The 13,521-nt window shown below is 46.7% G+C and overlaps 1 protein-coding gene across 1 annotated transcript in view; it reads left to right on the top strand.

Moving 5' to 3' along the window:
- Positions 1-13,521, top strand: part of LOC135912637 (uncharacterized) — a 37,210-nt gene that overhangs the window by 22,810 nt on the left and 879 nt on the right. The window contains exons 11-13 of the mRNA XM_070521278.1: positions 4,402-4,519; positions 7,789-7,956; positions 12,824-12,955. Of these exons, the coding sequence (XP_070377379.1) occupies positions 4,402-4,519; positions 7,789-7,956; positions 12,824-12,955 (418 nt within the window). The remainder of the gene's footprint in view (positions 1-4,401; positions 4,520-7,788; positions 7,957-12,823; positions 12,956-13,521) is intronic.

Here is a 13,521-nt window from a genome sequence, read left to right as displayed (position 1 = left end):
GCTTCGATCCGCCCGTGCTGCACTAGGCACTGCAGAACGCATGTTCATCGCGTAACTTTTTTGTGTAGTTGCCCAACTCTGTTTCGGCAAGTTCCTTCCCACGATGCTATGAATCGTTTAGACGCCAAGAGCGTACCTGACTGGATAGCAACGAAGATTAGGAGAATACATGCGAGAATATAACTACGATCACTGTTGCGCGAATTAGCTTCCGAAACTTGTTAGCGTCGAATGTGTCAGACGGTGGCGTTTTAATGAATGCGCCCCCTTCCGTCGGCGTTTATTTCTTTTCGTCGGAACTTCTTCCGCCTTCGGCGTCACTCTAAACGCAAGCAGAGCAGAAAATTAAATTTAGACGTAATCGGTGAGTTTCTTTTTGTAATTTTTATAACAACCTTGTCAATAATAGTGAATGGCCAAGGGAGACCTCAGCCCGGAGGTGACGTTTTTCTTCGGGAGCACTTGCCGTCGCTGGGACCCTGGCAAAGACGCATTCCCTTATCTCTCGTAAACGAAGTATTGTTCACTTGAAAGCACCAGTTGCGCAAACAAAGGCGGCTCGGATTAGAGTCGTCAGATGATGCAAATTTCTTCTAGGAAACGTTCCTTCAAGACTAAGGTTCATCTTGTTCAACCGCTGTTGCTATATTCAAAGCTACATCTTCCTATGGAACGCGATCTTGGGATTTACAAAAAGGTGATTCTGTTCAGTCTATCTCTCAATCCCGAATACGATTGAACTAATAGGCGTTTGAGGCTACTTAGCTGATAAATCAGACCCGCCATTGTGGCGCAGTTTATTTCGCGTTGGACTTCTTAAGCCCATGAAAGCGGGATATAATTTCGGCCGCGATGGTCACCAATCGGTGGGGGCAAAATGACAAAAAAGAAAGAAAATACCCCCGTGTATCATGCATCGGGTGCACGATAAATACATGCATATAATAAAAAAATTCCGGATCCCCTTCCACGGCGTCCTTCATAATCGTGCCGTTGTTGTGAGACATGAAACCCCAGAATTTAAATATTGTCAAATCTTCATCCGAAAAGCCGGAAACATTCGACCCGGACAAATTGCTTCGCACCAGGAAGAATCACGAATACTGTGTATTACGAAGACATTGGAAATGCCGGTTTCATCAGAATGATGTTATCTGAATACTGGCACATTGCGTTTTTATAGTCAAAAATAATTCCGCAAGATTTCTCACGCTGCATTTGAGAGGTGTCTGCGTCAGCACACGTAAACATCTCTGAGGGTTGAATTTCCACTGCAGACCATCCAAGATTTTCAGATTTCTGTCACGCACGTACGAAGAAATCATTACGAAATTCAGTAACACAGGGGATGCGTTCTGGGGTACGAAGATCCTGTTACCTGTGCTCGATGTTTTGCGCCACAAGAGCTTTCTACGTGATAGTATTATCAAGGTCTAAACAGCTTAAGGTGATTTAAGGAGGTATGTCTTCAGCGGAGCAACTGGTTCGCATGAATGTGACGGAACGGACAAGTAGGAACACAGCTGAGTCATGTGACCTAGTAACGCTGATTACACGAGGAGAGCTGTTGGTTGGAGGCGGTGTGGGGCGGGTGCTTTGAATGGCTCAATGTGAACCAACTACCTTTGGAGTTAAGTCGAACTGATTTAGGACACAGGAAATTAATATAAGTTAATTAGGCCGTTGAACCCACGATCCTTGGTGGGAGTTGAACCCACTTGGAGATTTGGGCGAACTAGCGATTTCTACAAGTTGCATTCCCATTGACATATCGAAGGTCGAGAGTTGGGGCTAATTAAGGCGAAGTTGATTGAGGTACTCGAATCCATGACCCAACATGGAGGTATGGGTGAACCAGTAATACCTCCAAGTTGGATTTCAATTGACATTGTGAGGGATGATAGCCGAACTGTTGGGGTTAACTAAGCCGAAGTGAATTAAGGCACAGTTAATTAACATAGGGTTAATTAGGGCACTCGTGCGTACGACATTGTCGGAGGTGAACGCGCGGCCTTTGGTGTTAATTAGGAAGAAGTGAATTAGGGCACAGTTAAATAGGGTAGATGTAAATGAGGCACTAAAATCCACGAACATTGCTGGGAAAAAAACAAGTGATAAGAAGTAACAACACGATAGAATGAAAATGTCGAGTGACGTAATGGATATCTCGTGAGTGGGCACGCTTCGCCGTCATCCTCCTTAGCGTATAGTAAATTAACCGTCAACTCCTCAATTCACGGCTAGACTGGGCAGCGAGACAAGGCCAATCCGTAGACAAAGAGGCAAAGAAGCCGGCAAACACAGCGCTGCTTATATATACAGCGCTGCTCATATGTATATATATATATATATATATATATATATATATATATATATATATATATATATATATGGGCCGACATAAGATCAGAACTACACACAACATTACGTTGCGCGTGTCCACAGTGAGATCAAAACATGCAAGCCACAGTTTATGGCGATTATTCAGGGAACCGAATTTCGTTTTCTGATAGCGACATTGACCGCAGGCTCACGCACCCTCATTTTCTTATGATTTCAGAGATCTACATATTTTATCCTGCCATTATGTTTTTTTGTGTTACCGGAATTCAGCCGTGTTCTCGACAATGCATGCATAAATGACGCGGGACTCGGTTGTAATATGACCAGAGCAATAATTGAGGCGTGTGTGATTGCAAGGACGGAGACCACGCGAGCATGCTCATGGCATCACGGTAAAAAAAAGAAAACATGAACTCTCGGTTTCTTGAAATACGGCTGTTTACATTTACATTGTATGTTTTACATACTGTGCACACGGGCACAGTTCTCATATACGTAGCCCTAAAAGCATGCTATTCTTGTTTGTATTTCTGTTCATCGGGTGTGTATATATATATGGGGTGCCTCTGAAGACAAGATATTTGTAGTTGAAAGTATCACAGTAGTTGCGTGGTCACCTTCCTTGCTGACTGCGTCTATAGTCGCACTCTGTATTCTATAGTCATGCTCATTTTATGACGCGTGCTTTATTCAGAATAGCCTTTAGGAATAAACTGTCTCGGGTTTACATTTCCAACGACGCTGAAAATAGGAAAGATACTAGCCTTCGCGTTCTCAAACCATACTCCACTAGACGTCTTCCTCCTCTCATCGATGGATAGATGAAGGGATGTGATGAGCTTCCTCTTTAGAATTGGGCGCTGGGTGTCCCTATCTATGTTATAAAAAAGAAAAAAAGGAAAAAAGAACCACCATAAATTCCTGTAACCAAAGTTTCTGAACACCTATTGTGATTTTTTTTATGCGTCTGTTTGTCGTTTCGCTACTTTTCTTCCACCAATTTTCTAATCGCCACTTACTAATTTCTACTGAGGATAAGTTTACTTTCCCCATGCTCTCGCTGAACCCTAGGGCTTCAACGATGACAGTGGGGCATGTATCAACCGCTGGGCAGATATTTTTACATTGTAATAAAAAATGCTCCACCGTTTCCCTAGCTTTACCGCAGCAAGCACATGCTTCTTCTTCCTTCTTATATCTCGCTTTATAAGTGCGTTTTCTAAGGCCTCCTGATCTCGTTTCGAAAAGTAATGAGCTTCCCTATGAGTTATCATAAAATTGTTTCTTTCCTGATATCGTTTATTCCTATGAAGTAGCTACTCGTGGCAGGTTTCTTTTTTCTATTGCCGCCACATATGAAATTACCTAAGCTTGTCTGACCTTTCGTTTGACGTTCTTTGTTGTTGTGTTGCTCACCTACAGGCCCTAGACATGCTGGTAAGCTTCCTAGATCTTTTCCTCCACTGTGAATCAATGTTTTTCTTCCACATTCCTCAGTCGTTTTTGATAAATAATTTTGCTTGGAGCGTTCCTCATTTCAAAAATTGTCCAGCCATACCACTCTGTAAACCTTCATTTGTAGTCTTCCCGTGAGCGCCCAATGCGAGGTGGCCTACTAACCTTTGGTTGCCATCGAGTCCTGATTGTAACCCCGATTTCAAGCAAACAGCCGCATTTACAAATGTAAGTCCTAGAACCATCACACAATTTCCACATAGCCGGGAGCACCTCTTACGTATTGCATCCACAACACCGCCACCCCTCGGCTGAAAAATACGATACTGTTCTCAAGTGTTGCCGTCCAACGGCAGGAATGGAGAGCAGTGACCCCCTTTTGTCGAAAGGAGGCGCTGCCATTCTCCTTCTCCATTCGGGGTGGAGTTGTGTCGAGGAACCTTCTAGAATACAAGGGTAAGTTCAGAAGAGTGAGCTAAAGCAACGCTTTTAAAGTCTGGGATTACAAGGCTGCGCAGATCTTTCGTTGGTTCGTTTCGGAGAGATATTTTTTTGCTCACTCGGTGTACCTCGTGTCATTTGCATAAATTTTGTTTCCCGCAGGCTTGATGTGGACATCGTGGTGATACTGGCCACAATTGTGACGATGCCGAGCAACCTACGATGCAGAACGCTGCCTGTCAACGCTTTAAAGAGCCGGGACAGGCATACACCCACTCTGGCAAGTATATCCGCATGTTTACAGGGTGCATTAAGAAAGCGGGGGGAAAAGGTATATTTCTAAAATTTTCGAAATACTTGCGCCTTGAAGAGATCAGTCAGAACTGAAACGGGTAAATAACAAACTATGCGCTTTTTGTTAAGTCATTATGAAGGGCTTGTATAAGCCTAGAATGTAGGTAGGGAAAAAAAAGACAGAACAAAGATTCACCGATGAGGAGACAGTGATGATACTCCCTAATGCGAAATCTGAGCCCAGCTCTGCATGTTTTCATTTCGTTATATATGGCTGGCGCGGAGAATCTCCCTCGTGCGGCTCCTGTCAGACGGAGTGAAGCGTTGCAAAACAAGACACACTCAAGCACAACGATAGCCGCGATCACAGTCGGCGATCGTCGAAAATGTGATCTATGGGTCAAGCGCGTTGGCTTCTGTACATGAATCGTCGAAGGTTTCAGTGTAATCAGTGGTGCGTGCGTGGCTTAAAGAAAATACCACACCATTCGCGTCGCCCGTACAATCAGTTTACGAATACTCTGGCGCCATCTCGTAGTCTCCCGCGGCACTCTGCTTTTGTCCTCGGCATTTCGCCATGCTCTTCACTTCCGCTTTCTTTCTCGCGCTCTCTTGACTATCGCCGTCTTCCATCACCCCCTGTGCTGAGCGTTCACTCTTTCATCCTTCACCGTGCTAGTACGCTCGGTTACGCCGAGGCAGGACGAGGTGCACTGAAGGACGCCGAGGCACCCCGACCTTCAACGATGCTTCCAAAGAGTTGGGTCGCCTGCTAACCTCGCCGCCGATACTGCGTCACTTCGACCCTACAGCTCCGACTGAAGTGCACATCGATGCCAGCGGTGCTGGACTCGGCACTGTGCTCGCGCTGCGCAAATTTGGTTTCAACGAGTACGTCGTTGAATATGCAAGCAGCACCCTCACTAAAGCAGAGACCAGTTAGCCCGTTAAGAAAAGAAAAGTTTTGTGATAATCTGGACACTTGGTAAATTAAGACGCTACCGTGCCTTCGACGTTGTTACAGACCACCGTGCGCTTTGTTGGCTGTTCACGTTGAAGGATTCCGCCGGCCAGTTAGCTCCCTAAGCTTTGCGGTTGCAATGCTTCAACGTGCCCGTTGTCTACAAGTCTGGGCGCCGTCACACCAATGTCGACGTGCATTCCCGTTTGCCCATGTCAATCGAAATGCTGCCTGCTTGCCTGCCGTTGATAAATTACATTCGTTCCCAGCAGACTGCCACACGGCTTGGGAGTAACGCAGGTATGCCAGGATTAGCGGTCTTATGCGCTTTATTTCAAACCCGTCGACATCTCCTCCAGCTTCTCGAGCTTTTCATCGTCAAGCTTTTCACTTCGAAGTGTGGGATGACCTTCTCTATCACCGGAACTACCTCTCTGACGGCCCCAAATAGTTGCTGGTTCTATCTCGATATCTTCGTGGCGAAATATGAGATGCATTCCACGCTTATCCACAGTGTGCACATGCGGGTGTCTTCAAAACGTACAGCCGGCATCGTTCCAGGTTTTATTCAGGAGGCATGTACACCTCAAGGTTCCTGCTCAGCATGTCTCTGGTCCACTTCAGTCAATCCCGTGCCATGCCAGACCCTCGATCGCATTGGCATCGGCCTGTACGGAACCCTTCCGAGCACGGTTTCCGAAAACCGCTGGATAGTCGCCATTGGCCATTGACTATGGATAGCCTTCGCCATTCACAGGATTGCAGCCACAGCTCATGACATAGCATCCTTCATCGTGAGAAATTTTATTCTCTGTGTGGAGGATTTCCCTGGGTGGGGAGGGGTTCCTCAGGACTCAAAAAAGGTATTTCCTTCTCCTCCTCCTCTTCTGTCGCGGCGAACCTTGCCAACGCCTGAGGGATAGAGAACGTGTGTTCCTCTTGAAGGTCGTAAACGGGCGCCTTCCTGAATGTGGCATCGTTTTTTGAACCGGCATGCGTACCATCCTCATACTAATGGTTTGGATGAAGTGTTCTGAAATACGTCGCCTCTGATAACATTGATTTCGACCTTATTTTGCCGTTCATAAGATACGCCTACACCACTGCACCACAGAGGACCACAGGTTTTTCACCATTCTTCCTCTTGTATGGCCGGGAGCCTTCGACAACGCTCGCCACCAGTTTCCCGTACCTACGCTAATCATAAGAGTGGACGCTTAACCGTGAAGCTGTCCACCATGCCGAAAGAATTCCGTCAGCTCGCCCATTCTTTTACTACACCGTCGACCAATGGAAACAACAATCTTGACGCGACTATGGCCACCGGCATTGTCACTTACTTCGGGATCGCTTCTATGGATTTGGTTCGCAGCTGTTCCTGCTGGCCTCTCACCCAAGGTTGTCTCAATATATCACAAACCCGACCATGTTGTAGCGCCGACATTGCCTGTGAATTATATCGTCCAGCCAGTCATGCCACCTACGGGCCAGTGCTGTCGTGGTCGTAAAAGCGTCCACGTACAGCTCCTAAAGCCGTATTACGACCCACTCATACTATGTTCACCAGGAGTCGCCAGGATGGCTCCTTTTGCAATGGAGGCGATTGTAGTTAAGAAGAATGCTCCAGGCTGCAGCCGCATCGCCAGTTCTTCGGCGAGGAGAATGTACCGTGCTTCGACCGGAAAAACCCTGTGCGCGATCAACCTATCGCTTACCAGGGACGACGGTGCCTCCATTCCGTGTGCCACCGTCAAAGATGCTGGCGCACTGTGAATGCGATGCCTAATGTCATGGCGCCTCACTTCGTCACGGTCCGCGCGCGCGGTCCTTTCGCTCCAAGCACGATTGAGAGCGCTGCAATACGACAACGCATGAGCACAGTCGCGGGGTTTTATTTACTTCGCGGGCTTCCCTTAAACGCCCCGATAAATTACCACACAGCAGGTTCGTCACCATCAAAAATATGGAAACTTTGTAAGCGTAACTAGCCGCACTTGGACCTAAAATAATATTGAAATATTTGCATAATTGATCCTATTTATTACACTAATTAAGCGGATTATTAAATAAATGCTCCAAGGAGAGCATGTGTTGGCAAAGCATAAGTCATTGGTTTCATTCAGCTTCAGTTCACCACGTTCTTTTTTTTTTTAATCTGTGGTTCAAGTTACGTAAAGCACTCTGTAAATGAGATTATAAGATACGGACGATACGAGTCGCGATAGTAATTATTAGGCAGATTTCCCGTTGCGTAGAGAGGGCATGTCTTTGAACGTGCGTTATGAAATCAACAGGACAAGGCCTACCGTATGGCGAAGTCACGATTCTCGAGGTCGGATCTCGTCGTGGCCTTCGCACTGCAGATGGGCGTCGCCGTTTACAGCTTCAATAAACGACCCTATAACGCCACGAGTGGGCTGTCCCAACCATGCACTGGCTTCGGCATCTCGGACTACTCTCAGGCAAGTTCCAGTTTTCCAGCGTCTGAGTATTGACTCTTTTTTTCTTCCTGTTCCTATAGCAATATACGGTGCCTGAATCCATATGGATACGTGGTTAAAACTTCAGATGCAGTTGAACATGGCTATGACGAACAGGTTTATGCACTGATAGCACGCCCATAACCTAAACGAACCTTTGTTACGATTTCTTTATATGGGCGTCTCTCATCTTAAGTGGTAAAACAAAGTGCGCTAATAATCCATTTGTTGCTGCGATGAATCCTCTGCATAGGAGGCAGTGATGTTTTGCCTGTGCCTTGAAACTAGTTTACAGTGTCACTAATGTGAGCCTTCGCATTATTAATCGCCTTCAGTGCCTGTGTTCCTGGTGTCGCTGGTGTCGACCTGCTCAGAGAGCGACACGCCTTGCCGTTACCTTGTTGTCCTCTCGGAAGAGCTGTTGCGATCGCAACAATTCTCCCTCTGCGAACACAACCTTTCCACTTGAAGCTCTCAGCTGTCTCATCACGAGGCCGAGGGATATGTATGACGCATGTCTTGGGAAGAACTTTGATGAGAGGTGTACGGGGGCTCAGAGGAGTACAACACACAGCCACATACAATTAGGACGTCACACCTCTTGCCTCCCTAGTCGCACATTACTCTTGAGGATTGACCAAGAACGGGCACACATTCGGTGCCGCATACCAGTGCCAAAAGTTGTTGGTCTCGGGCACCGACCCAATGTCACGTACTCAGTGATCCATGTTGGCTATTCGGCAAAAGCCAGCCCCAAGGTGTCCATTCGAGTGCACACAAAGCGGCCCGATGTTCCTGGCAATACAGCCGACAGCACATATCAAGCGGTTCGTTTTTATTTTCTACCATTTCTGCTACGGCGGCGCTATCCCTCCGGTCACTACATGGGCAGCTCTTGTACACATGCACAAATACGCATAAAAGCAAACGCTGTTTAGTGTGTCGACAGTCATGTTAGGCTGCGAAGACGAATATACAGGGTTCTTTTTCAGTGAAGATTTACGATGGTGCCCCTCCCATTGTATTTATTTACTTTTGCCAAAGCACCTCCTATCTCTGTAATTGAACTTAGACTACTCAGCAGACTCTTCACGGAAAATTAAAGATAATTAGCAGTAACAGTGGTTTACTGTGGGAAATCACGCTTATTTCTGCTGCACAATAGGGAGCGCGGGCAAGCTCCGGGGAATGGGAAGAAGGAAATAAAGATGAAAGAAAGGGTAGAGAAGGAGAAGCATCAGGAATCTCCTCCGTTCATGGTGGAGGCCGAGGATGAAGGCAGTGGCCGCAGAGATAGGGGCGCCTATCGGTAGGAGGCCATGCAGTTCTCCTCCACAAACTCCAAGAGGCTGTGGAGAGCTTCCAGGTGGAGAGGCGACGGGAACAGGTGTTCGTTTTGTGTTGCAGCAGGTGCGCCCTGTTGACTGTAGACAGTGATGACGCTTTAGCGTTCCTGTGCCAGCGCTTCGCAAGCACAGAGAAGGAAGGTGCTCAAGGGTCTCGGGATCGTCGCAAGTTCAGTAGCCTATATAAGGAAGAGGCGTTGTTTATTGTGAATCCTCCTAAAGTATGCGCGACTGTTGACTCACGCAGTTTTGTGTGACCTTTATAGGGTCGCGAGTAATACCACAGCCGCTGTCGGTTGGTCGACCAGTTGCCAACTTTTTGCGAACTGGTCAGTGGTAACTCCTAAAAAACACCGAGTGGAAATACTACAACGCGCTGCCCTCAACTTATCTGTCTGCTGTGAATTCCTATAGAGAGGCGTTGATATGAATGCACCAAAGGGATGTTGGGCCCCTTTGCGAGGATCTATTCGTGGACTCAGTGTGACCAACATAAAGAAGGGGCCTTGCTGAAGACTAGCTTCTGTGTTTGAAACGTTGGATTTAGCGACATTCTGTGTTCGACACCTTTTGATCACAATTACGCAGTGTACCGAAAATAGGAGCCTGCTGAAGGCAGACGAAATTCAACAGAAAGAGAACCGAATTTAGGTAACAATATCTTCCTTGGTGAGTTACCCCCATTTGTTCGAAAGGTGTATGTCAGTTTCTTATTCTGGCCTTGTTCTTGCGCTGATTCCGGAGATGGCACAGTCTAAAATTGTTGGCCGATTGCGAACGTAGTGCAGTCTAATGTCCGACGCTCCTTCTATTCCACTCACGCCATGGGTGACACTATAAAAGACTGGTCCGACCAGATCAAACTGAACAGCGACATAAATGGCGTTTTTCAGCAATGTCATGATTGAAACATGATCGTTGAGAAAAAAAAAACAGTTCCTATGTCCGTTACAAAGGAAAAATTCCGCTCAAGTTCACTTATGGTTCAGATAACACCACACTGCGAACTCCAATAAATAAATAAATACCAATATCTGGGTATTATCCCATTCGACTTAAGCTGGGCAACACACGTTCAGCATGTAGCAAAAAAGCCATGAACAAGCTCTTTTTTCTTCAACGTGCCTTGCATAGCTCGCCTCCCGGAATAAATCTACTCACTTACGTTTCGCTTATACGTCCGATATTGGAATATGCTAATATTCCAAGGTCTCTTCATACACCTACCACCGTAGCCACACTCGAAAGGGTGCAGCGAAAAGCTGCGTGAATTATCTATAGCATATACAATCACACATATTTACAGACTGACTGAAGCTATGGGTGACGCTATAAAAGATTATAAAGGGTCTATAAAGGGGGTTGCACTTCGCGCAGAGTTTTACCCTCTACTTAGCCGACCGCAGATACACTGCTGAATGTTCTTATGCTTGGTTCTGCACAATTATTTATGATTAACTCCGAAGACTTCATCAATATAAGCCATTCCAGAATCACCCATCACAAACACCCTCTCACTCTTTAGGAATTATTTCGCAAGAATAACAGTTTCTTTTCTTTTTCCCCCATGCAGTATGCGAACGGAATGCACTAGACGCCACAACTGCAACGTAGCAGACAGCCCTGAAGTGTCTAGAGCTTGCCGAGCTGAGTATAATGCTACCAGACCAGCGCTATTTGTGATGAGAGTATAGTGCCTGTTTATACTACCTGTATAAGTTGTATTGACAAATTTGCTGTTTGTTTGATTTTCTTGATTGTATCATGCATGTTTGTACCTTTAACTTGACGTGCTTGATGCTTAGATGCTGGACCTGCGTAGACATGCTTGCTTTCTACCCGTTGTTATATTTGTGATCGTAGGGAGAACTTTGCTCTCATCGAGAACTAGGAGTGCAGGATTTATTTACAGTATTTATATTTCGACAGGAGGTACATTTCAACAGTCTAGCATGACTCCCAAATGGAGCCCGAAAGACGAAGCATGCAGCACAGAGCACTTGAGCACAAAGCTCCAGGCGCCAAGCATACTGCTAGCAGCCGACAAACTGCTGCTTAAAAAGCCTCTGTCCTCCCTAGATCCCTAGGGGAGGGAAAACTGCTGTCCACAGTCGTTGAGGCGCAGTCGACGCGCCTTTGAGCAAGAGGGCTCACACACTCAGACACGCACTTAGGATTCCCAGAACACACCGAGTTGAGCGGGTCCTCGTAACCAGATTGTTACGCTTGACCCCAGCAGGCGCCTCTTTATTCCAGAGCTGACTTCTCCGGTAGCTGCCACGAGTTTCAGCATACTGTGACAAATCCTGGGGCCCGAGAAAAAACGCATCGCCAAATACGCTTTTCCGAGAAGCTATCTTGCGGCAAATAGACCATGAAGGCGACGGCGAATCAACCAACAATACCCGGTCCGCCGAACGGCTAGCCTGGCCGACGCCGCTGTGCTGTACGAAGAGGCTCATGGTTAATTATCTTTGCCGTGGTCTCTAGTTCTCCGAAGGAAGTGCATGGTCGGTTAACGTTGCTGGCGTCGCCAGTTCTCCGAAAATCGCCACCACCGCAGAACGATCAAAACTAGTGCAGCTGGCCGGGAAAGGTTCTGCAGATTAGCACCCCTGCAGGCCGATCGCAACATAAATAGTAATAATAAATAATAGTAATAGTAAATAGTAACGTAAATAGTATAGCTGCTAGCCATTCCAAAACTGCTATATCTTGAATTCTTGAAGATATAAACTATATATATATTTAGCGCCGGACTCCGTGAACCCGCCTTCACTACATGGAGGAGCGATACATCCAGCTCGCGCCGAGGAAATTTAACCAAATCGGGGGTACACTGCGGAACAGGATGGCCAATCGATCGCTCACTTCTCGCCTTTGCTTTTGCCATGCCGCGTCCGAAGCAATCGCTGACCGAAGCCGACTTTGACGAGCGGAAAAAGAAACGTGGAGAGAGTGCCTGACGTCGAGGTGTGTGTGTGTGTGTGGGGGGGGGGGGGTTCTATACGAATGCAATTAGAAAAGTTAGGAGGTGGTACAACACCCAGCTGATATCCGCCAAGCGTTGTCGTCCCAGCGCGGCTCTTTCAATAAATTGCACGGTTCATGCACGTACCTTGGTCCTCTATCGCTTTCAATTGCGAAGCTTTGTTTCCGAACCCTCGAAACCGGCCGTGGCTTCTGCTGTTGCCTTAGCGAATAACTGCCACTGTGAAAATTATGAATCAGAATAAATTACAAGCCTGGTGTCGAACTCTAACACCCACCTAACCTGCAACGCCAACTATCGCAGTGAGCTCTCGTTGTCGTAGGCAGGTTCTGGCGATACGACGGGCACATTTTTTATTAATCACAGCGACGTTCGAAATTAAGACACTAGGTTGTGTTGGATGCTCACCTTTCACGGTAGCTAGTAGAGCTCGGACAGCAGTGACAGCGCGAACGAGAAAAAAAAAAGCACAGCTGACAGTTTCTAAATGATCGTTGCTTGAATGCTCCAGGCGTGCCAGGTGCCACAGACGGACCTCGACATTGAGAAGACAGCCGTCGGCCAAGAATCCGAGGCGCAGTCCCAGCGACACAAGAAGCATAAGCTGTTGGCGTTTGACACGCTCAAGCACCTTCTTGACAAGGTGACTTGCTTGGGCCTTCACTCTTCATGCACAAAAAACAACGCTTAATTCCCGCGATAATAAATCTAATCTTAGCAAAGCTAATCACAGCGTCAATCGCAATCAATTCAAGAAAACTAATTTTAATGCCCGCGGAGGACATTATAACTAGTTTTCTTGACAAATTTATTTTTTAATAACTTCTTGTAGTGTTCACTTCAGGTAATTTTGTTGTTTTTCGGTAAGACGCGTAGTCCTACTCTCTGCTTTAATTTCGAATTAGCGACATTAGGACGGAAGCCTTAGATGGCTCTTGCGACAAAAGATACATGTGCGGCGTCATTGCACCAAAGTTCATGTAACCAAAACTCACAGTGAGCCGAAAACACTTGGAGATATGGGCCGTCGGCCATATCTAAGTTGGATTCCAGTTGGCATCGCGAAGGTCGAGAGTCGAACCCACTACCTTTGGTGTTAATTGAAGCACGGTCGATTAAGATAAAGTTGCCTAAGGCACAAGAACCCACGACCTTTGGTGAGAGTCAAACCCACTTGGAGATATGGGCCATCGGCCAAATCTCCTCGTT

Source organism: Dermacentor albipictus, chromosome 7 (genome assembly GCF_038994185.2).
Source record: "Dermacentor albipictus isolate Rhodes 1998 colony chromosome 7, USDA_Dalb.pri_finalv2, whole genome shotgun sequence".
In the NCBI taxonomy this organism is placed as follows: domain Eukaryota; kingdom Metazoa; phylum Arthropoda; class Arachnida; order Ixodida; family Ixodidae; genus Dermacentor; species Dermacentor albipictus.
This window is presented reverse-complemented; position numbering and strand designations above follow the sequence as displayed.